Consider the following 26,135-nt stretch of genomic DNA (forward strand, 5'->3'; position numbering starts at 1 on the left):
ACCAGCAATGAATGAAAGTTCCTGTTGCTCCACATCGTCACCTATGCTGTCAGTGTTCTGGATTTTGGCCATTCTGATGAGTGGTAGTGGTAACTTGTTTTAATTTGCATTTTCCTGAAAACATATAATGTAGAGCAACTTTTCTTATGCTCATTTGCCATGTGTATATCTTCTTTGATGAATTGTCTGTTAAGGTCTTCAGTTTATTTTTTAATCTGGTTGTTTCTTTTCTTATTGTTGAATTTTAGGACTTCTTTGCATATTTTGGATAATAGTCTTTTATCAGTTGTGTCTCTTGAAAATATTTTCTCACAGTCTATGGCTTGTCTTCTCATTTTCTTGGCATTGCCTTTTACAGAGGAGAAGTTTTTAATTTTACTGATAAGAACAGATACCACACTTGATCTTAGCCAAAAGGCCGAGAAGCGATGAAGTTTTTAATTTTAATGAAGTCAGCTTATTAATAAGTCATTGCCATAACCAAGGTCATTAGGTTTTCTCCTATGTTATCTTCTCAGAGTTTTATAGTTTTGCATTTTACCCAAGTCTACAATCCATTTTGAGTTTATTGTTGTGAAGGGTATAATGTCTATGTCTAGATTTTGGTGGGTTTTTTTGCATATGGATGTCCAGTTATTTTAGCACCATTTGTTGAAAAGTCTATCTTTGCTCCATTGTATTGCCTTTGTTCCTTTGTCAAAGATCAATTGACTATATTCTTGTGAGTCTATTTCTGTGCTCTCTATTCTTTTCCATTGATCTATTTGTCTACTCTTTCACCAATGCCGTGCTCTCTTGATTACTGTTGCTTTATACTAAGTGTTGAAGTCAGGTAGTGTCTGTCTTCCAACTTTGTCCTTCTCCTTCAATACTGTGTTGGTTAATCTGGATCTTTTGCCTCTCCATATAAACTTCAGAATCATTTTGTCAATACCTTCAAAAAACTTGCTGAAATTTTGATTGGAATTGTATTGAACCTGTAGATCAAGCTTGGAAAAATTGACATTTTGACAGTATAGAGTCTTACTATCCATGATTATGGAATATCTCTCTGTTTATTTAGTTCTCTGATTTCTTTTATCAGATATTTATAGTTTTCTTTACATAGATCTTGTACATATTTTGTTAGATTTATACCTTCATATTTCGTCTTTTGATTGTTAATGTAAATGGTATTGTATTTTTAATTTCAAATTCTACTTGTTCATTGTTGGCATATAGAAAAGTGATTGCATATAATAAATAATTGTATAATAGACAATATATAATATTGTGTAAGTTAACCTTATATTCTGCAATGTTCCTATAATTGCTTACGAGTTACAGGAGTTTTTTTCTCAATTCTTTCAGATGTTTTACATAGATGATCATGTCATCTGGAAGCAAAGTTTTGTTTCTTCCTTTCCAATCTGCATATATTTTATTTCCTTTTCTTGTCTTATTGCATTAGTTAAGACATCTAGTACAATGTCAAAAAGGAGTGGAGATAAGGGGCATCCTTACCTTTTTTTGATCTAAGTGGGAAAGCTTCAGGTGTCTAATAATTAACTAATGTATTAGCTGTAGGTGTTTTGTAGATACTGTTTATCAAATTGAGGTATTTCCCTTCTATTCCTGGTTTACAGAGAGTTTTTGTCACGAGTGGGTGTTGAATTTTGTTGAATGCTTTTTCTGCATCTATTGATAATATCATGAGATTTTTCTTCTGTAGCCTGTTGATATGATGAATTATATAAACTGATTTTCAGATCTAAACCACACTTGCATAACTGGTATAAATCCCACTTGGTCATGGTATATAGTTTTTTATTTAGATTGCTGCATTTGATTTGCTAATGTTTTGTTGAGGATTTTTGCCTCTAGGTTCAAGAGAAATATTGATCTGCAATTTTCTTTTCTTATAATGTCTTTGTCTGCTTTTGACATGTTCACAACAGTATATAAAACCTACAAACAATGAATCTATATTATTTAGGTGCACACTGATTCTAGACTGTGATATCTATATCCATGTATATATATATATAGATATGTGTATATATAAACATATGTAGATATAGATAGATAAACAGATAAAGATATATTTATTTTTTAAAATTGGTTTATGCAATTGTTGGGACTAGCAAGTCCAATATCTGAAATTTCTCATCTAAAAAGTACCTTCACAGTATCATCTAGATTGGTATTAGACCAAATGCCTGGGTACTGAGGCCTAGCCAAGTGGATACATAAAATTAATCTTCCCATCCTCTTTACATCTAGTAATTATTTTCTGAAGGCCTACTTTGTCTTACACAAGTTCAACATACAAATTTTCTTGTGATTTTGTATGATATATCTTTTTCCACTCTTTTGCTTTCAACCTCTCTGTGCATTAAATCTCAAGCTTGCAATAATCCTCATATCTACACTACCCCTGTTTGTTGGCTTCCTAGGTCACTGAGAAAACAGAAACAATAAGAAGAGAATTTTCACAAGCCTCAACACTGATCACTTACCAGTATCTCTGCTCAAATACTCTCTCTTCCCTCTCATTAGATTGTAATTCTATGAGAGCAGGGACTTTGCTTATCCTCATAACATATAACCATATCTGACAAAGAGCAGGCCTTTAAAAAATAATTGTTGAATTAAAAATGAATGATAAAAAATACTACTGTCACTACAAAAACAAAAATTACCATTCATTCATTCAATAAAAATTTATTATATGCTAATATTTTGACTGACCCTATTCTAGCAACTGAGGATCTAGTAGAGAACAGATAAAAATCCTTATTCTAAGGGAGCTTACATTTTATTTGAGGGCTAAGTTCATGCTAGCCACTACCATAGGCCCTTTATATGAATTATCTTTTTTAAATCTCTCAAAAAATGTTAAGTAAGTGTTACTACACCTGTTTTCAGATGAAGAAGCCGAGGCTTAACTCTCTATCCAATATCACATAGAGCCAGAATTCAGACTGAAGTCTTAAACATATGTCTTAATTATTAATCTACTGTGCTTATATATAGACATATAGAAGCTTATATTGTAGATCATGTTGCAAATAGCAAGAAGGAAACAGCAAAATGCTTAATCAGAGGTTTTGAGCATCTGTAGCTCTGATCCCAAGATGGCAGCATTTGCTTCGGTCCTGCCTGTAGGTGTGAATGTGTTTAGCATAGCTATATCTGGTCTCTGATTGACTGGGAATACTCCCTAAAACTCCTTTTGTTTAATGCTGAAAAAAAAGATGTTAAATAGACAAGTTGGCTCTTTTACGGGCAGACCTCTGCAGAATAAGAATAGAGAGGCATCTGAAGACCTACTTAGTGGTCTTGTGGCTTTATTTTTGTTGTAAGTTAGTGGAGAGTTTTAGCCAGTTGACAGAGGAAGTCTAGGGAACACTTTCTTAGGATTTGCGGCAAAGGTGTAATGCATTGGGGTAGAAGGAGGAAAGAAAATGAGCCATTTTCTCATTCATCTGGGATTCATTGTGGGGAGTAAAGAAGGAAGGCAAATTAGAAAGCATTAAGACTGGGTGATTGATTTCCTGAATCTCACTTTGCTTTCTGAATGGGGTTGAGTGGCAAAAACCAAGTGGAGGAGAGTCCACAGTGCCTGATCATACTGGAGGGAGAGAACTGCACTCTTCAATGCAATTATACAGTGAGCCCCTTTAACAACTCACGGTGGTACAAACAAGATACCGGGAGACGTCCTGTTTCCCTGACAATCACGGCGACTTATAGTGAGAGCAAAAAGCCAAGCAGAAAGTTTCCATGACAATTCTGGATGCGACCACCACAGGAAGCTCTCTGCACATCATAGCCTCCCAGCTCAGCAATTCTGCTTCCTACATCTGCGTGGTGAGTGCTGCATGCTCCCCAGGCACTTGCAGCCAGTACCCAGACCTGCACCTGGAGGTTGTCAAGGAGTCTTTTTTGACATTATTTTTTTATGCTGTATATAACTTCACAAGTGAGCTAGTATATCTTTTACAGACATGATTGGGTTTGAACTTGAGCCTAAATATCTACATAGCATAAAATTATCCTCTCTCTACAATAAAGTTAGCTGCTACATCTGGCTATTTCCAAAGGTAAGACTGTCGTGCTGTGTTACTGCTACTGAAGTAGATGATAGCTTTGGTTAGAAGAGAGAGACCAACTCTACCTGGGCTACAGCCGCCAGTATAATGTTAGCTACGTGGAAGAGGAACAAGTTGATATGGCTGATGACAATATCTGATAAGTTTCCTTCCCCTGACAGATATTCAGTCCTCATTATATGGATATTCAAGTTCTCAGAAAGCATCCTGTGGGGACAGAGCTGCTTCACCATTAAACCATGCTCCAGATCAAAACACCTTTCCAGGTGCTGCACCAACTCTCTTATCACCTCCTGCCATTGCTCCTTTGGAGGACATTTCTGCTCAGACTGTTCTCCCAGCGTGACATGGGCAGGCACAGCCACAGTAAAGCAACAAACTGCCCCTGGCTTTTCAACTAGCAGTGCTTTAGAAAAAAGACTATGTACAACTGTGAACACTGGTTTGCACAAATTAGCAATTTAAATATGATTTTAGAATTAGATGAGATAAATATTTATTGGGAAGGTAAATAGCAACTGACAAAAACAAAGAATATACACTAAGGTACTGAAAATGGTAATCTGTAAGTGGTAGAAATATAATGTTTTTATTTATATTCTATCTTTCTTTGTCTATACTTCTAATTTTCTATAGTTCACATGTTATGCTTCCATCAAAATAAAGGGTTTTAAAAAAACAAAAAACAAAATGTCTTAAGCAAAATTTGAAAAAATGGTTGTGATCTGTCATCATCAACTTACATAAATAGAAAAGTAAAGATGATTATACATTTCAGGAAATGGGTGAATAAGATTGACTAGTTATTGTGTGGGGCCTACATGTTAGTTCCTTTATAAGGCTTAGTGAATTGATAACTTGTGAATACGTGAAACCAAGACCTGAATTGACTTTGTAGCTAGTGTGGATATTGCACAAGTATCAATACTTCAAAAATGCTTTGAATTCTAAAGCTAAAAGTAAAGCTAAATGTGTTCACTTATCAGACATTTCTTCCTGTTCTGCACCTCCTTCCAAGTATTAAGATTTCTTCTACGTAAATTATTAATTAATTCATTCAAAAATCTGAATGTACAAATAAAAAATAAACCTCAAGTAAGTCTGGATTTAAGTACAAAAAGGTAAGGAAGTTCTTTTTCTGAGCTATTTTACTAAAAATGCAATTTTGGTTCGTCCTTTTGCCCACCAGTGGAGATTGCCTCATAACCAGATAGCTCACTTGCAAATTCAAAGTTCATTAGCTTCCTTCTTAGGACATCCTGCTTGTCCTTATGTTTATCAGTTTCTGAGATCATGACAGCAGGTATAAGAAGATTCTCCATCAGTAATCCCAACTCAGTCCCTGAGTCACTACAAGGGATATGCAACTCATGCTGGAGACCAGGGGATCCATTCCTGCTTTTCCTGGGAAAAGGAATCAGGCCACCATAGGCCATGACCTCTTTCCTGCCTTCATGACAAGAGTTGCTACTGCTTGGCGAGAAGGAGGCACTGAGAACTCTGGATTTTTTACTTTTGCATTATGTCTATTAAATTCCACTGAGGGCATTGGTACAGGTGCTGAGAGTCTGATGGTTGCTCTGTCTGAACTCAGCAAAACATTTTTAAAATAGTACATGAAAATAAGGGGTAAATGACACTACTAAAATTTTATTTTTCTCTTTTAAGTGTGCTGAAAATGATTTTCTGTTTCAGTTTCCTCCCAATTATACAAAGTCTTAAAAATTTAAACCTTTTCCAAAACGTTTGTTTTTTCATCCAGGGACAATTCTCCTGTTCTAAACTCATTATTATGTATAAATTATTGAATTTTCTCCAAATACTACCACAACAAATCCTTTTATTCTCTGGCAATTATCTACAGAGGAGAACTCTTAATATAAACACAGATGATATTTGTCATCATATGAGTGAATTACTTATGTCTCATATGACAGTGGAAGTCACAGCATCCAAGTTATCAAAATTGACTATAGTTCTTAGTAGTATATTTTTGGTATCCTCTCCTCCAAATTTCATTCTCTCTTTTCTTAAGGAGGTTCACAAGGATAGTCTGTCTTCTCTGTGTCCTCTCTCATTTACTCAGATTCATGTTGTCTTTGAAACAAAGTAGTGCTGTGCTGTGAGTCCTGCTCAGTCGACTCCATGAGATATAGTTCATATTTTCACAAACTCATTAGCAAGTGAGCATTTCAATTAACACAGAGGAAATGTCACCATTTACCATGTGACTTGTTGATTATGGAATGAAAAAGAGAGGTAGCAAAATGAATTGTTAAGAGCAAGGATTTAGGAGCCTGATTGCCTGGGTTTGAATTTGATCTTGAATGCCTATATCTGTGTGACCGTGGCCAAGTTACTTAGCTTTTCTGTTCCCAGTCGTAGTGGGGATTAAATGAATTAATATATGTGAAATTCTGTCCCATAGTAAATGTTCAGTAAGGGTTAGCTGATAATAAGGAATATTATTAAAGCTTCTATAATATTAAAAAAAATTGAGAACAGACTCTCAACTTCCCGCAACAATAGAACTAAGAATATACACTCAGAGAAACATGCTATCTGTCTTAGTAGTGTTTGAGGGCTCTCAAACCCCAACCAGAGTCCTCATTGAGTCTGATGAACAGTATAATGGAGAAGCCTTTGGGAATTTTGTTTGTGATTTTCTCTTGGCACCTGTGCTGTGAGTTGGTGGGCTCTGCAGATATCAATACAAAGAGCAGATTGTAGCAATCTTCTCCATAGGTCTGAAAGTTATAGAAGGGTGGTTAGAGCTACTATGATCACTGGTGGGGACTATGAATACATCTTCAAAAAGTAGTCAGCCACTAATGAATCCCCTCTGCCTGCGGTTCTCTGTTTAAACAGGGGTGAGAAGCCTACATATGCTGGAGCAGAGTCCTTCATTCCTGAGCATCCAGAAGCGAATACATACCATACTTACCTGTACTTATCAAGAGAGAATGTTCTACAAGGTCTATTGGTTCCAGCAGTATCCTAGGAAAGCATTTTATCTTTGACCTTAATTCAATCAAGCCAGAAAGAGCAAGCAAACAGAAATCTTAAAGAACTGCTTGGAAAAGAGAAGTTTTATAGTGTTTTGAATATCCCAACCTCTTATACTGGATATTCAGCCACCTATTTCTGTGCTTTGAGGCAGAGTGTTCCACAAGCACCTGTCGCCTGTACCACAACCTTGTAGCTGGGCCTCTCACAGGTGAGCATGAAGGTGTTTTCTTTCTTTGTAGAGGGAATTTTCTTTATAATCTCTGTTTCCAAACAGAAGTGATATATAATATACCATCTCCTTTATGTGATGGATCTCAATTTATGTTAAATTAAATTTTCTTTTGTTTTTATTTCTTTCCTCAATGCGATTGTATAGGTCCTGGGCCTGTTTGCCCACAGATCACTTCCCCTGCTCTGCCATTACTCTAAGAGGGAAGACCCCTTCGTGACACAGGCTCTGACTTCATGAAGTAAGTTTTCACCAAGCTGTAATTGGATTGAGTGACCCCCAAGACTTGACTCCCATTGTGACAGTGTTAAGAAGGTAGGAAATCTTATTATGGTAATTGAAAAGTGGGGCTTTGAAGTGGTAATTAGATTCTAAAGACCAAGCCTAGTGAGTGGATTAAAAATGGCGATCATGGTCATGGTTCTGAGGGCTTTAAAAGGAGAGTGAATGAAGAGCTACTGCTCTCTCTGCTCTGCCGTCCTGCCATGCGAGACCCCTGCATTGCTATAAAGCCACCACTGAAAAGAACCCTCACCAGATGTGTTCCCTGGGCTTTGGACTTCCCAGCCTCTGAAACTGTAAGCAATAAATTTTGTTTTCTTTATAAATTACCCAGCTCCAGATATCTTGTTAAAAGCAACAGAAATGGACTAACACATGTACCCTCACTAGGAGCATTTTACACATTGGTTCAAAATCTTCATGATAGTTTCTGTATCTGTGTGCCACCTATACCATTATTTACTTAGTTTAATATAAAATTGGCTTTTATATTAAATAGACTTTAAAGACAACTACATAAAAATTATCCTTATTTTTAAATGCTACTATCTGTAAAGCCACATATTTGATGTGCTGGTTGTATTTTTTTCCTAATACAAATTAAAATGACATTATATGTGTAACAATTAAAAAGTTCATGTGTGTACTGCTTAACATGACCTCTTGTGTCAATCACACTTTAGGAAATCCTGATCCAGCCCATGCCCCTCATTTAAGAGATGTGAGAATGAGGACCCACAAGCATTGCAAGACTCACTCAAAGGATGACTCACAGCAGAATAGAAGTTAGTAGTAGAATCCAGGCATTCTGACCCCTTGTCAATAGATTTTTCCACAAAAGATGCAAAGCAGGATCCAGGGTTTAGAGGAAGGAGTTGTGTGTTAGACATTTAAAAAAAAATAAATTTTTATTATTTAATCACATGTGTTCATTTGAATAGGTTAGAAAACATAAACACTCAAAAAAAATAGAGCGCTTCCATAATTTCATGACCTAGAGATGACAACTATTGCCATTTAAAAAAATTTTTTGCTACACATATACAGCTGCTATATAGTTTTCTGTAAAAGTGGTTTACAATATATCCACAATGTGCTTATTTCTCTTAACATCATAATTAGATATTTCCATTCCAGGAAACATATATTGAGAGCATAATTTTAAATGATTTCCGAGATTGCATTATATAGATTTATATATCTTAAAATTAGTCACTTTTTGGTATTGTTTCCAATTACCCAGTATCATAATCAATGTTTTTTATGAACTTCATTAAAGTTATTGCTTTAATGGAAATGGAGTCACTTAAATAAGGTGAAATATATGGCAGTGAATGCCTAATTTCCTTGAAGATATTTTTCACCAAATTGTGATTTCATCAGTAGCACATGATGATGCTGATTTTCCAGCACCTTACCAATTATGGACATTATTATTTTAAAGTAGTTTTCATTTTAAGTAAAAATTTTTACAATATTTTAATTTTTTTTCTTTTAGCCTGTGAGGTTATACCTTTTGTTGTTAAAAAATAAATAAAACAGGATTAGAAAACATTAGAGTCCACCACATAGAATAAGTATCCTTTCATATGGTACAATATTAAAAAAAAAAATAAAGTTTGAGAAACACCGTCCTGGTCCAAATTACCTTCTAGCTGGTCTCTTTTCTCTCCAGGCAATTTATTCTCCATATCCTTGTGTTTGTTCCACCATTGTATCTTGTAAGTAGATTACTTGTATTGATTTCACAGATGGGACTTTTTGAACTTTGGACTCGAGTTGAAACAGTTTAAGACTTTGGGAATGAAATGAATGTCTTTGCATGTGAAAAGGACATGAGTTGGGGGGGCAGGGGCAGAATATAGTGGTTGAATTATGTCCCCCAAAACTCACCGAAGCTTGAATTGTGTCCCCTAAGGTTTATGTATTAGAAACTTAGCCCCGACTGTGACTGTTAAGAGGGTGGGAAATCCTATTATGGTAATTGAAAGGTGGAGCCTTGAAGAGGTGATTGGAATGTAGGGCCCTACCGGGGTGAAAGGATTAAAAATGGTGGTCAGGGGTGTGGTTCTGAGGACTTTGAAAGAAAAGAGAGGAGAGCTCTGCTCTCTCTGCTCCATCATTTTCTACAATGTGTTACTCTGCCATCACTGTCACCACCACCAACGCCTTTACCAGCGGTGTTCCCTGGACATTGGACTTCCCAGCCTCAGAAAATGTAAGCAATAAATATTGTTTTTTCACAAATTATCCAGTTCCATGTATTTTGTTATAAGCAATAGAAATGGGCTAATACACCTTGCTACTCAAAGTGTGGACAAGCAGTCTCAGAACTTGTGCATAATCCCAGGCTCCATCCCAGACCAGTTGAATTCGAATCTTCATTTGACAAGATCCCCAGGTGATCCTATCACTTAAAAGTTTGAGGAGCACCAATCTAACTGGTTTTCAGAGTGATTTTTTTAAAAGCATAAATCAAAAGCTATCTCTACTTGCCTTAAATGCTTCAAAAACTTCCTATTGCTCCTAGAAAAAAATTCAAGTTTTAGGCTTGTGATATACAGGGTTCTGCATAATTTGAACCTCTCCTGACTCTTAAATATCAGCTTTTAGCTCTCTTTCCCTGGCTCTGTGTGCAGAAACAACACTGGTTTCCTCTCAATTCTCTGAACTAGCCATGTCATTTGCCACATAGAGTCTTACTGTTTCATCCATCTGAAATGTTCTTCCTTCAAATCTTGGAGAACCTGACTCATTTTCATCCATCAGGTCCCAGCTCAAATATCACTACTGTAGAGAAAGACCTGAAGGACTAATGCAAAGGACTTGCCTATATCTCACATAACTCAAAACTCTCTCAGAACAGAGAAATACCTATGTAAGGAAATTTTCTCTAGAAATATTTACCAGAGTGTTTCAACAGCAGATATAGGCAGGCAAGAGAAAGAATCCACTAACTTGAAGGTAGTCAATTGAAATAATACAGTTTGAGGAGGAGAATAGAAAGAAAGTAAAATGAACATAGCCAAATAGACCCGCGGGACATTATAAAATGTACAGACATAAGTATAACAGGAGTATGAGAAAACGAAAACAGAGATTAAGGGGAAGGAAGAATATTTGACAAAATAATGATCAAAACCTTCCCAATTTGATTGAATTCATGAATTTACACATCCAAGAAGTTCAACAAGCACCAAGTAAGATAAAGGCAAAAGATAAAAAAATAAAAAATAAAAAATAATCCACAGTTAGGCACATCGTAATCAAATTGTCAAATGACAAAGACAAATTGAGAAACTTGAAAGCTGCAAGAAAGAAGTGACTAATAATATGCAAGGAATCCTTAACAAGATTAGCCATAATTTCTCATCAGAAATAATGGAAGTTGAAGGCAATGGACTGATACACTTAAAGAGCTGAAAGAAAAAAAAAAAATTCTATATAATCATCCCTTGTTACCCCTGGGGATCTCGTTCCAGAACCCTCTGCAGATAACAAAAGCCAAGGATGCTAAAGTCCCTTATATAAAGGATGTAATATTTGCGTATAACCTACACTCATCCCCTGCATACTTTGAATCACTTCTAGATTACCTATGATACATAATACAATGTAAATGCTATGTAAAAAGTTGTTATAATATGTTTTTTTAATTTGCATTATTTTACTGTCATATTGTTATTTTTTATTTTTTGAATATTTTAGATCCATGGTTCGTTGAATCCACGGATGTGGAACCCAAAAATATGGAGAGCTGACTGCATATGGCAAAACTTTTTCAAAAATAAAGGGGAAATTAAGACATTCCAAGATAAACAAAATTTGAGGGTGTTCATCATTGTGGATCTTACCTACAAGAAATCCAAAAGGGAACCTTTCAGGCTGAAATAGCACTAGATAGTAACTTGAAGCCACAGAAAAATAATGAACAACAGTAAAGGCAACTACATAGGTAAATTTAAAGTCAGTATTTTTTTAATTTTTAATTTTAATCTCTTCTTTTCTCCCTCATGACTTAAAGACAAATGCACAAACAATAATTATAGATGTATGTTAACAGAAACACAGTGGGTAAAGACGTGTGTATGTTTTCACATGTGCAAAAATCTCCTTTTTGTTGTTGTTTTTAATAATATGACTTACATATTTCAAATGAACATAAAATTAGTACCATTTACAGTAGTGTTTTTCTTAAGATAAATTGCCTTTGAATGGGAACTTGCTTTCTAGTACTTTGAGGTTCATAAGACATATCTGAAAATATATTACTTTGGAAAGTGAAGACAGCTTCAAACAAATGGGGAGGGCTATCATTTTCCTTTTTGGTTGATTGACAGAACCATGTTCTTCAGGCATCTGGCGGGAGGGGTGGTTCACATCATTAGGCACAGAAGTTTTTGCAGGACAACTTTGATGCTGTATGAATTCTGGCACTTTGCTAACATTTTGGCACCACCACCACATTCAATCTTTTAATGGATTTATATTATCTTTTGTTACAAATCTGACAGAGAGGAATTCTTCTTACTAAGACTGTGCTGTGGGTCCACGTTCTATTTTTAAGGCCTTATGTTTGGTTTTCATAAATTTCCCAAGGCTGTGGTGGTTGCCAAGTTGTGTTGCTGTTACTCCTCCTTTGATTTTCACATTTACTGAGACATGGCTGCTGCGATTTCTGTCAAGTGCTGTGTACTCTTGAAGAAAAGGATTTCAGTATTAGCATCTTCTCCCACATTCTGTGTCTTACACAGTTGTCTGTGGGAATGGGAAGGGTCTGACCAGGGCATCTTGGTGGATAATGATTACCTGACTTTTGAATAGAAAAGGTCTCACTGCATTGCTGGTCTCCAGCCACCAGCTCCTGCAGGACACGAAGCAGGCTGTGGGACAGAGGAGGAACAGTGGTTGTCTGTGCTTGTTTCTCTGTGTATCCAGTTAAGCTTCTTGCATAGATAGCCCTCTGATAGATCTGTTTGGTGGTAAGGTTATGATGAAAAGGCAGAGGGAGAGACCAGATCCATTAACTTTCAAAGATTAATTCCTAAATATCTTACACAAGAGAGGGGAATAAGAGAATTAGATGAATAAACAGGTACATTCGGTTTTATTTCGAGTCTAGGTGCTGAAGGAAGTTTCATCTCTATTGCACTAACCCAAGTAAGGGATCTTTTGACAAAGATATTTTATTGGTGCAAAATGGAATGAAGAACTCCAAGCTCCTGTAGTCCTTGGTATTATTTGAAAAATATTGCCCAGCCTGTGAGCTGGAACCATGCATGTTCAGCCAGATTTTCAGCCATTCTGTTTTGAAAGGATTCTTTCGAGTTACAAGAAATTTCCTTTCAAATTGGAGATGAGGGAGTGGTATAGGGGTGCCTGGCCTGATACAGAGAAGAGCAGTGCAATACGAAATGCTCCTTGAATCACAAGAACCTCACCCAGATTTCCGTAACAGAATACATTGTGACTGATTTTTCAGTGTAGGAAAGTAGCTATTTGGAATGACTGCTCTAACTCAGACAAGAGCTGACATTAGATATAAAATCCATATAGACATACACTCCCTCCCTCCAGCCTGCCACACATGTTTACCTGGACCAAAAGCTTCTTAAGTATTTAATTTAACTAAAGTGTTAGATTTTTACCTTTAACAGCCCACATAACAAGAGTCTGCATTTGAATTTTCTTTGATCACCATCAAGAGTCCACATGAGGGCAGTGTTTTCTCAGGAATCCTGAGGAAAGCCCTCAAGGGCGTGTGTGTGTGTGTGTGTGTGTGTGTGTGTGTGTGTGTGTGTGTGTGTGTGTGTGTGTGTGTGTGTGTGTGTGTGTGTGTGTGTGTGTGTGTGTGTGTGTGTGTGTGTGAGAGAGAGAGAGACACACACACACACACAGGAGGGAGGGGCTTGGCAGAGTAGCAGAGCTGGTGAAAAGAATCATTTTTCTAATTGGTAGAACAGATTCTTTTTATGTTTCTTAAAGCAGAAGAATTAGAAACATCTGAACTAGAATAATTTTTTAAGGTTGTAAAATTTGAATCCTCAGTGAACCAGAGGAGAGAAGAATGAAGAAATCCTTGAGAGTTTACTAGTGATCCTGTGGCTTCAGTTAAGCTGTGAGTTTTGGGCACCTCTGTGGGAACTTAAAGTACAAAATTTGGAGTTATTGTCTATTCTAGGCCCTTGGGTAGAAACATGGATGTTTTTCCCCTCTAACTAAATGAGGGTGTGAAGCCTGGTAAAAGATAATTAAATTCTGGAGAGTAAGCATCCTCTATCCATCCAGTCTTCTTTTCTGACCGTCATCTTTTTGCACAGGTGTGAGGAGCCTGGAGGTGGAGCAGAATCCTGAATCCCTCAGTGTTCCAGAGGGAGCCATTGCCCCTCTCAACTGCACTTACAGTGACCGTGCTTCTCAGTCCTTCCTGTGGTACAGGCAGTATTCTGGGAAAGGCCCTGAGGTGCTGATGTCCACATACTCTAATGGTGACAAAGTAGAAGGAAGATTTACAGTGCAGCTCAATAAAGCCAGCCAATATGTTTCCCTGCTCATCAGAGACTCCCAGCCCAGTGACTCAGCCACATACCTCTGTGCAGTGAGCACACAGTGCTCCCCAGACACCTGCCACCTGTACCCAAACTTTATGGGGTCTCAGGAGTACCCGATATAGGGCTTAGATTATAGGGCAGAGAAATTCTGTTTGCTCTCTAGATGCAAATGGAAATTAATAGTATGGAGTGTTTCATTGATTAGGGAAGTATTTTCATATTTCTGAAGATAATTGGCCCTGAAGGGAAATTAAAGACACAATATTGGTCTGGTTGAAATATTTTCCAGTCTTCTCTCTCCACTTTACTTTAAAACTTTTTATTTTGTTGAGGTATGGCTGACGTGCAAAAAGGAGCACATATTTAATCTGTACATCTTGATGAGTTTGAAGATATGTAAAACTCGTGAAACCATCACCACAGTCTATGCCTTAAACATATCTGTCACCTCCAAAAGATTCTTTTCTTCCTCTTTTTTTCTTTTATTGATGTATGATTGATATACAGAAAACTCCACATATTTAACATATACATCTTGATGTCCACTCTAGTTTTATGCGACAACTTTACTTAATGGGATTGGTTTTATAATTCTTTTTACATATGATAAGAAAACATTTTAATATGATAATTGATATTCCCTCACAGTTCCTTCCCTTGCTTCTTCCTTGTTCCTCACCTTAGTCCTTTCCCATTTAATTACCTAGGCATTTGACAGTCATTGTTTCAGGAATGCAATGGCAAAACAGAAATGCAAAAGGAAGAAAGGAATCATAAAAAAAGACTGTGAAAAGTTGTAAGTCATAAATTATTTTAGCTATATCTCCCCACCCCATCTCTACCCTCAGCTGCAACTCCACTCCTGGATTAGAAAAGGATAAGTTTGATGGATAGATGGAAGGACTAGAGTCATAGGGTAAGAAGTAGTTAAAGCAAAAAGCCTAGACAGTCACAGAGATTAAAGATTAGAGAGGGTTTATGTTGCCATTTTGGGGTAAAAACAGAATAGAACTCAAATTTCTTGGTTTAAGCCCTGTTGGAAAGTATATTGATTCTTATTTTCTTGAGTGTAGCATAGAAATGGCAGGGAGCATTAGCCAATTGCCATAGAGCATCCCAAATCCCCAGCAAGCCATGGGAGCACATAGTGACTTCAGATTTCTTGAGAAGGATCTCTGAGTATCTAAAAGAGCTACAGACTACTAAGGGCTTTGTGATGGTGAATAAAGTCTTTCATGGATTAGTTATCAAAGACCATATGGTACTGAGAATGTCTTGTCAAATGTTGGTGAGCAGAGTTGGAAAACATTGATGATCATATGAATGTCCCCCTCCTGACTCCTTGGACCTATGGATTTTCCCTGCAACTTATGCCCCAGTCCAGGAAAAATGCTTGTGGCCTGATGGAAATGAGGCCTTATAATAGATACTAAGTTGAATTACAGGAAAAAAATTAAAAGTCACATTTACTGTAAAACTGAGGTTGTAATCTGTTACACATGACATTGTTTATGTAGTCCAGGAGGTGCAAATAACCTGGAAATGGGGAATTAAGATTTCTGTTCAATTTTGTTCACATAGTCATTGATGAAAAGGTGCTACCCAATTAGGATTTGCTTCAAATTCTAAATCTGCAGGACTGAGGACTCTGAACAAATATTTCCAAGTCACGGAAGACAGATTTAAAAGACAGTGAGGAAGAGCAGAAAGTTGTACTGAAACCAAGACCCTTAAATTTTAGTTGCCCTTTTATTGTGTGTCTTTTATTGTCATGGCACCCTAGAAAGAACCCAGGTGTGGTGCTGATTTGAATATCTATTATGTTACTAATGGGCCATTTGATCTTGAGCTGTACTATTACATGTTTCAAGATTGGTTTCAGGATTAAATGAGATAATATATGGTTTTAGGATGAGTTCCTTAAAAGCAGAGCCTGCATTGGGAATTCTCTGTCCATAATTTATTGAGGAAAACAGGTTGGCACAGGGGTAAAGTCCCAGCAGGGACGTGGTTCAGCTGGAGTCTTGATTCAACCTGATCTCCTGGGGAGCTCTGGGGCATGAATTGACCCCTCAAGATAGAGTTGATCCCTCCCATCTTGAGGCAAGGGGGCCAAACTGCTGAGCTTTTGTGCATAAGAATAAAGTACTCATTGACTGTGGTCTTTCTTGGAGTGTACTGGACAATCGTGACTCAGTGGAAGAGGTCAATTTTCTAGGGAAGGGACAACAGTGAGGCAACAGTAGGCAACACTCACAGCAGCTGAGGATTGGCTACACTGGCCTGGGAAAGGGGATCGAGGCTGGGTACCAACAGTGCCAACTATTAACATGGAGCTCTCCTGATACGTGAGCAGCATTCACCAAATGATAGGCTTTATAATTATTGTGTTCTAAATTTTAATTTTCTCTTTATTTCATGCGGTTTATACAGCTGGTCTTATGAATCTTGAAGAGCTGAAATAATGTATGTTAAAGCACTTATTATCAGAAAAGATCTAAATAAATACAAGGAATAAATATAAAGAAATATTATTCAAAGCTAAGACTCAGGATGTTAAGAATAGTAAATAGGAAACCAGTATATTATCTTAGTTCCTTTTGGGAATGATTACCTGACATTCTGTCCATCACTTTGTTTTCAGATAGAAATGACTCTGATGATACACAGTTGATGACTCTGGGTACCATGTGTAGAGAGACCAACAGAAAGAGATACTATCTATACTTATAAATGACTAACGTTATATTGTCCTTGGTTTTATTTAAGAATGAAGGACTGGGTAGCAGCATGGACTCCTTATGCCATTGTGCCGTGTTCCCCACTAGGTTTCTTCTTGAATGGATTGCTTGGTCAGCAGTATGGGCATGTGGGCATATCATGTGAGTTGGCAGGCTTCTTACTAGGATGAATGAGCAGAGAACTGGCAATTAAGTTTCTACTCTCCTTTTCCTGTACCTAATGTCAGCTTGAAGGTGGTTTAACTCTGTCAACTATTCACACTAAAACCTTTAGCCTTCTCAGGTGGTTCATTTCAACTTTAGTGAAGATTAGTTGCCCTGGGTAAAGACTGTCCTACTATTCTCTCACACATAAGTACATCAGCAGTTTGGAGAGTTCAGAGGGAGGCTGGTGTAGCTATTGCACATATTAACCCTCAGTTTGTCCCTTTGTGTTCTGTCCCTCTCACCCTCCATCAGACCTACTCTTTTTCTCAACCCAGAAACTCTTCAGAATACCAAGGAGTAGGCTTCCTTTATTCACATTTCTTCCATAATCTCCTCATAGTTCATTCTGGGCTGTGCTTTTCCCCTCTGTTTTATCCATCAAGTTGCTCACATCTACTTTCCATCTAATGACAATTATTGATATCTTACATCTTTTTATTACATTTACCATTATGGACTTAGGTTCATCCTGTTTATAATTGTAAATTCTATTTCAGTATAAATTTTGGAGAGATAAGAAGAGAGTACATATGCTTAATTAGAAATTTTAAATCAGAAGTACAGCTTAGTAACATTTAAAATTTCAAATTGTATGATTTGACTGTACATGTGAGGGAAAATCTATAGGGAGGATCAAGACATAGATCAGAAGCCCAAGGGACGACTAATTTCAGACTGCTACAAGCCAATGGAGTACATAGAAAGGAGTAAGTTTGTTCTGACTTTGTGAAAAGGATCCCTGTTGGCCAGATTCTCATTTTGTCTGTGATTCTCTCCTTAGTTTGTTATTTCAGTTTTAGAATCCAGTGATCTCTATGCTGAACTAGATTGTGTGAAGATGTCTTCTCCCTCAGATTTCCATCTTATCCTTAGCACATACAGCAGCCTGCCCCTGTTCCATAGGCCCTGTGTCCCACCCACACGGGCTGCTGCTTGCTTAGCTCTGTGCAGTGTCACTGTCAGTCTCTCCCAGATCTTCTATACCTTCCAAAACTTCCTCTCGTTTCTGGTCTGCTGGTTGCATTCCTTCCAGCTTTACTGAGTTGATATAGGTTCACTTTTCTTTTTCTCTCCTTAATTGTTTCCAGAATCACTTATCTACATGTCATATTTTCCTTACTGTTATGGTTCTCCTGTTCTGTTTTCTCCACAGATGGGTCTCTGTCAATGTTCTGTATAGTGTGGCATCCCCATAGTTTGGCATAATATATCAGTTTATTCTGAGCATTGACAATTGAAACAGGACTCTCTCTTTTTTAAAACATGAAAAAAGTTATTTCTTCTTAGCCTTACAAATATCAAACTTGTTGAACTGAACCCAGGGAGTCTTCGCACTTTTTCTGCTTGATAGAGAAAACTATTGCCTTTATTAATTTGTATTAATGAATTAATTGACAACATTTGGTCCAGGTTGATTTAAATATCAGTCTCCTATCTATTTCTTTCCTTTAGCACCAAATAAAGAAATAATATCTTTCACATACTCTGATGAAGCTCAGGCCCATAGGAAGCTCAGATCAGTCTGAAGGAATTGATCTTCTCTGCATAATGGAAGGCTTTAAAAATATATATTTAGAGGGTCTCAATAGTATTACAAAGTCTAGAATATTGTGTTCTGTGACTAAATTCTCAGTGAAGTAAATCACTCTTATATTTTTACACAACTTACATTTCTCATGTATTTTAGGATTAATACCATGTACTACAGAAGGTGACATTATTGCAGATTTGGGAAGGAAGAAACAGGTTCTGTCAAAGTTTTGATATCGCATCTGTGAAACGAGGAAACAGCTCTGTTGGATCCTCGATCCCACCGCTGGCCTCCAGAGGGCGATGTTGCACACAGGAGACATCTGTTACTGTGGTGGATCATATTCACCCTCTGAGCCCCTCCTCGCTGCAGGTGGCTGATGCATCCTCACTGATGTCTTTGTAGATAGGGACCTGTGACGAGAACACGAGGCCAGAAAGCATCCAGTCTCCTGAGCGGAGAGCCTCTTTCTAACCGTTTTTCACACTTGTCAAATCAAGGGGCCAGCCCAGCCTCCCCACTCCTCCTGGCTGCTGAGGCTCAGTGTCCTCGGCTAGGGTCCCACCTGTTCAGGATTTTGCAGTACTTCCACTGCTCCGCCATGCTCCTGCTGCTCATCCCTGTGCTTGAGGTGATTTTTACCCTGAGTGAGTAATATTTCATTCCCTTTCTTCTTTCCACAAAAGTGACTCTGTTCAAATTGGATCTGAATAGAGACACCTTTCTTCATAGCCAAGTCTGTGCTGTTTTTACTTACACAGCATTGATGTTGCAGGAGGAACAGGAGCCCAGTCAGTGACCCAGCCTGACCGCCACCTCACTGTCTCTGAAGAAGACTATCTGGAGCTGAGGTGCAATTACTCATCTTCTTTTTCACCGTATCTCTTCTGGTACGTGCAATACCCCAACCGAGGACTCCAGCTTGTAGTTAAGTATGTATCAGGGAACACCCTGGTTAAAGGCATCAAAGGTTTCGAGGCTGAATTTTTTCAGAGTGAAACCTCCTTCCACCTGAAGAAACCCTCAGCCCATTGGAGCGACGCAGCTGAGTACTACTGTGCTCTGAGTGACACAGTGCCTGGGACTGCAGGGGGAGCTCAACACAAACCTCCTGAGACACTGGGAGTCTCAGAGACTCAAGAACTCAACCTGGGGAGTTTTCAGGAAGATCTGTTTTTCCTGTGCCTCTTGCGAAGATGAATAGGGAGGATAGGCTGAGTCCCGAGGAGTTCTTGTCTCCTGAAGAGTTGCTTCAGTGTCAATGACATTGCCACATTCAGACACGCTTTGTCCCAGATGGAGTTCTGAGGAATTTCTTCAGGAGAAACCCTTCATCCCACTCCGAGTCCCACACCCTCCACTCTGAAGAAAATATAAAGTGCCAGAGCTCTGAAGTAAAAAAGGCAACCACATTTTAATAAAAATGCATTTCTAACATTCATTATGATAATCGGCACTGCCTCTGGTTGATCAATGCCTGGATAACTAAAGCACTTGGTTATAATGTTAGCTGACAAGCTATGCAGCATAGATTCTCAATAAGTGTTCTACAGATTCTCAACCTAGATGTGAAGCTTAACTCCTGGTACATATATAGTATCCCACTGTGTGATACTGACATATTTTAAAGTAACTTAGAATAATATTGAGATTTTTAATCTTGTGAGCATTACACAAAAGTGAACAAATGGAACATAATTCTTAATTCCCTATGACGGCCAGCTGCCAAAAAAAAAAAAAAAAAAAACCATCAGATTGTAATCGTTTTTTGAAACAGCTCTACCAGTGATTTCCAAATTAAATATTTGAGACAATTAATATATAAAAGAATATCAAATACAATAGGATCAACTACTAAAATGTTCTAAGGCATTTTATTTAGTTTGAGTTCACACAAATTTATGATATAATATAAAATTACACATTTAACAATAACTTCCTGTGTTTCAAAAAGCACACTAACAAAGTTCACAGGATGATACTGGTGATGAGTTTGTTATATATGGCTTTTATTGTGTTGAGACACTTTCCTTCTATACCTAATTTGCTAAGCGTCTTTATCATGAAGTGATGTTGAATTTTGTCTAATGTTTTTTCTGTGCCTATTTATATAATCATATGGGTTTTGTCCATGATTTTGTTGAGGTGGTGTATCACATTTATTGATTTTCATATGTTGAACCATCTTTGCATGCCTGGGATGAATCCCAATAATAATAGTATATAATTTTTTTTGATGAGTTGCTGTATTCTTTTTGATGATATTTTATTGAGGATTTTTGCATTCATGTACATCAAATATATTGCCCTATAGTCTTCTTTTTTGTTGTATTTTTGTGTGGTTTTGGTATCAGGATGATGTTGGCTTCATCAAATGAATTTGGGAGAATGGCCTGTTTCAATTTTTCAGAATAGTTTGAAGAGAATTGGTATTAATTCCACTTTAAAGGTTTGGTAGAATTCAGCAGTAAAGCCATCCGGTATTGGGCTTTTATTTGTTGGGAAACTGCTGATTACTGCTTCAATCTCATTTCTTGTTATTAGTCTGTTCAGGTTTTCTATTTCTTCTTGACTCAGTTTGAGTAGTTTGTACATGCCCAGAAATTTGTCCATTTCCTCCAGGTTTTCAAATTTGTTGATTTATAGCTATTTGTAGTAGTCTCTAATTATTCTTTATATTTCTATGGCAAAAGTTGTAATGTCTCCCTTTTCATATCTAAGTTTTGCTATTTGAGTCTTTTATGTTTTCAGTTAGCTTAGCTAATGGTTTGTCTATTTTGTTTATTTTCTCCAGAAAAAACCTTTTTGTCTCATTGATCATTAGTATTTTTTGTTTGTTTGTTTGTTTCTATTTCATTTAGTTCTGCTCTGATCTTAATTATTTCTTTCCATGCACTAAATTTGGGATTGGATTGTTCTCGTTTTCCTAGTTCTTTGAGATGCCGCATTAGGTTATGTGAAGTCTTTCTATTCTTTTGATGTGAGTGTTTAATGTGATAAACTTCCTTCTTCATACTGCCTTAGTATCCCACAGGTTTTGATATGACAAACCCACCACAAATATCATCCTGAATAGGGAAAAGCTGAAAGCCTTTCCCTTAAGAATGGGAACAAGAGAAGGATGTCCACTCTCACCACTCCTATTTAACATAGTATTGGAAGTACTAGCCAGAGCAATCGGGCAAGAGAAAGAAATAAAGGGCATCTAGAATGGAAAAGATGAAGTCAAACTGTCTCTGTTTCTAGATGACATGATCCTATATACACAAAAGCCTAAAGACTCTGTGAAAAAACTCTTAGAATTGATAAATGATTTCAGTAAAGTTGCAGGATACAAAATCAGTGTGCAAAAATCAGTAGCATTTTTATACTTCAACAACAAACTAACAGAAAAAGAAATCCAGAAAGCTAGACCATTTGCAATAGTCACCAAAACAATAAAATATCTAGGAATAAATTTAACTAAGGAGGTAAAAGATCTCTAGAACAACAACCACAAATTACTGCTGAAAGAAATTAAGGACACAAAAAGATGGAAAGACATTTCATACTCTTGGATTGGAAGAACTAATATTGTGAAAATGTCCATACTATACAAAGTGATCTTCAGATTAAATGCAATTCCCATGAAAATACCAATGACATTCTTCATAGAAACAGAAAAAGCAATCCTAACGTTCATATGGAACAAGAAAAGATTTTTAATAGCCAAAGCAATCCTGAACAAAATAAATAAATAAGTAAAGCTGGAGGCATAACACTACTTGACTTCAAATTATACTACAAAGCTATAGTAACCAAAACAGCATGGTACAGTAAAAAAAAAAAAAAAAAAAAAAAAAAAACAGACACTTGGACCAATGGTACAGAATACAGAATAGAGAACACAGAAATTAAGCCACATACTTATGGCTAACTTATTTTTGACAAAGGCTCTAAGAACATACACTGGAGAAAATACTGCCTCTTTGATAAATGGTGCTGAGAAAACTGAACAGCCTTATGTAAAAGAATGAAACTGGACCCGTACCTCTTGCCATATATGAAAATCAACTCAAAATGGGTTAAAGACTTAAACATACATCCTGAAACTATAAAAGTCCTAAGAGAAAATACAGAAATACGACTAGGCAAAGACTTTATGAATATGACCCCCAAAGCACAGGCAACTAAAGGAAAAATAAGCAAATGGGATTATGTCAAACTAAAAGCTTCTGCATAGCAAAAGAAACAACAGAGTGAAAAGACAACCTACAGAGTGGGAGAAAATATTAGAGTAACTATGTACCTGAGAAAGGATTAATATCCAGAATATACAAAGAACTTGAACAACTTGACATAAAAGAAACAAATAAGCTGATTAAAAAATAGACAAAGGAGCTGAATAGGCTTTTTGCAAAGGAAGAAACATGAATGGCCAAGGGACACATGAGAAAATGCTCAACATCACTAAGCATCAGGAAAATGCAAATAAAAACCACTTTGAGATATCATCTCACCCAGTTAGACTGGCTATTACTGAAATGACAGAGAATAACAAATGCCAGCAAGGATTCAAAGAAGGGGGAACACTCATACACTGTTGGTGAGACTGTAAATTGGTGCAGCCATTAAGGAAAATGGTATGGAGCTTCCTCAAACAACTACAGATAGAACTGCCACATGGTCCAGCAATTCCACTGCTGGCTTTATACCCAAAGAAATGGAAATCATCATGTCAAAAGTATACCTGCACCCCCATGTTTATCACAGCTCTATTTACAATAGCCAAGAGTTGGAACCAACCTAAATGTCCATCATTGGATGACTGGATAAAGAAAAGATGGTATATGTACACAATGAAATACTACTCTGCTGCAAAAATGATTGAAATATTGCCACTCACAGCAACATGGTGAATTAGAGAAAATTATGTTAAGTGAAATAAGGCAGGCACACATACCCTCACTTATAAGTGGGAGCTCAAAAATAAAGAACGAAAGAAATAGCGATCACAATAATACACCAAACTTTCAAAAGAAGAAAACAGAACTGAGGTAACCAGATGTGGAAAAGGGGGAGGGAAAAGAGGATAAGGGAGGAATTGGTAAAGGACCACAAAAATTGATTACACTGTATAATGTTGAATATACTAATTATACCAGTTTCAACATCACATACTGCACACAGGTACTGATATTCAATGCTGTACTCCACAGATATATACAATTAATCATGTTACAATAAAAAATAAATAAATAAAAACAACAACAACAAAATTCATAGGAAAATAGAACCATACTACCAAAGTTCACATTATCAGAGATTACTTTAATTCTAATAGGGATATCTAAGTCTAGGGAACATTTTTTATTTACTCTGTAATAATTGTGCTAAAAAATCAACATGTTAAGATATTTTATATACATGATTATGACTCCAAACTGCTACTTGTTGTTTGATTTACATGGTAGAACAACAACAAAAATCCCTAAGTATATTATGAAAAGATTGCACATACCGAAGTTAAGCCTTCCTCAATTCAACATTTTATAATTTATGGTGGCAGAAATTATGACATAAATCATCTCACTTCTTAAAAATTATTAGTTACCTAAATCTACTTTCTAAAATGAGATGAGGTGAGATTTATGTCTTATAAATGATCTCCAGAGCTATTAAAACATGCATTTTAAAATAGTTTTTAAAAATATTTCTATGAATTGAACAAATGGGGTAAAGGGTCTGTGTTCAAATACATTATTTAGATCTGACTTCTTCCTCTTCTTTTTGCATTAAAGAGTCATGTTCTTGCTTTTAGTTTCTTTGGCTGCTGACATTCTATAGTTTCTTCTTAGTATGTCACTTCTTCCAGTTTTGCTTTTGTCCTCCTTTTCATTTTTCTTTGGAGTTTTCTGCAAAGATTTGTTCCTTAATTATTCCTTTTATGGCTCTTTCTTTCTCTTAGGTCCCCACTTTTTAGCACTTAACATGAGATCTGCTATCTTAAGTTTTAAAGTGTACGATTCAGTGTTGTTAACTATAAGCACAATGTTATATCACAGATCTCTAGAACTTATTCATCTTGTATAACTGGAACTTTTTACCCTTCATCAACATCTCTTCATCTCTCCCTCCTGTCAACCCATGGCAACCACCATTCTACTCTCTGTTCCTATGAATTTAACTATTTTAGATACCTCATGTAAGTGGAACCATGCAGCATTTGTCCTACTATAACTGTCTTATATTACTTAGCATAATGTCACAAGGTTAGTCCATGTTGTTGCACATGGCAGGATATTCTTCTTGTTTAAGGCTGAATAATATTCCACTGTATGTATACACCACATTTTCTTTATCCATTCATTCATCAATGAATATTTAGGTTGTTTTCATATCTTGGCCAACATGAATAATGCTACAATAAATATGAGAGGGCAAATATCTTGTCAAGATCCTTAATTCAATGCTTTTGGATAAAAACCATAGTGGGATTGCTAGATCATATATTAGTTTATTGTCAATTTTTTAAGGACCCTCCAGACAATTTTTTTTTCACAATGGCTACACCATTTTGCATTCCCACCAATAGTTTACAAGAGTTCCAATGTCACCACGTCCTCACCAACATGTTTTGTTTTTGTTTTTGTTGGTAATAGCCATCTTAACAGGTGTGAGGTAATATCTCATGGTGATATCTCATTTACATAATAATTAGTGATGTTGAGCACTTTTTCATATAACTTTTGACTATTTGTATGTCTTCTTTGAAGAAGTGTCTACTCAAGTCCTTTGCCCATTTTTAAATCAGGTTATTATTATTATTATTATTTGCTTTTGAGTTGTAGGAGTTCCTTATATATTTTGGAGATTAACCCTTTATCAAGGATATGGTTTGCAAAGATTTTCATTCATTCCATAGGTTTCCTTTTAGCTCCGTTGATTATTTCCTTTGCTGTGCAGAAGCTTTATAGTTGGGATGTAGTCCTGATTATCTACTTATGCTTTCATTTTCTGTGCTTTTGGTATAAATCCAGGAATTGGTTATTGCCAAGACCAATGGCAAGATTTTACCTTATGTTTTCTTCTATGAGTTTTATTGTTTCAGGTCTATGTTTAAGTCTTTAATCCATTTTGAGTTAATTTTTGTGAATGGTATTAGATAAGGGTTCAATTTCATTCTTTTGTAAGTGGATATCCAGTTTTCCCAGCACCATTCATTGAAGAAACTATCCTTTTTCCCCATTATGTATTTTTGATACCCTTTTTAAAGATCAGCTGAATGTATATGTGTGGGTTTATTTGGGGGCTCTCTAATCTGTTCCATTGGTTTACATGTTGGTGTTTATACAGTGCCACACTGTGATATTCACTGTAGCTTTGTAACATATTCTAAAATCAGGAGGTGGGATGCCTTCAGTGTTGTTGTTCCTTTATTTTGCAAGATTGTTTCAGAAATTCAGGCCCTTTGTGGTTCTGTATAAATTTTAGAATTAAATTTTAATTTTG

General features: G+C 36.5%; 1 pseudogene and 1 gene segment (V, D, J or C); one reads left to right on the forward strand and one right to left on the reverse strand.

Moving 5' to 3' along the window:
* Positions 1-317: 317 nt before the first annotated feature.
* On the reverse strand, positions 318-430 carry LOC134374121 (U2 spliceosomal RNA; annotated as a pseudogene).
* An 18,740-nt stretch (positions 431-19,170) lies between these two features.
* Positions 19,171-19,844, forward strand: LOC134372695 (T cell receptor alpha variable 8-4-like). The segment is given in 2 exon segments: positions 19,171-19,291; positions 19,420-19,844. Coding segments are annotated over 2 exon segments (471 nt in total).
* The last annotated feature ends 6,291 nt before the right edge of the window (positions 19,845-26,135 follow it).

The sequence above is a fragment of the Cynocephalus volans genome, chromosome 3 (genome assembly GCF_027409185.1).
Source record: "Cynocephalus volans isolate mCynVol1 chromosome 3, mCynVol1.pri, whole genome shotgun sequence".
NCBI classification, from domain to species: Eukaryota; Metazoa; Chordata; class Mammalia; order Dermoptera; family Cynocephalidae; genus Cynocephalus; species Cynocephalus volans.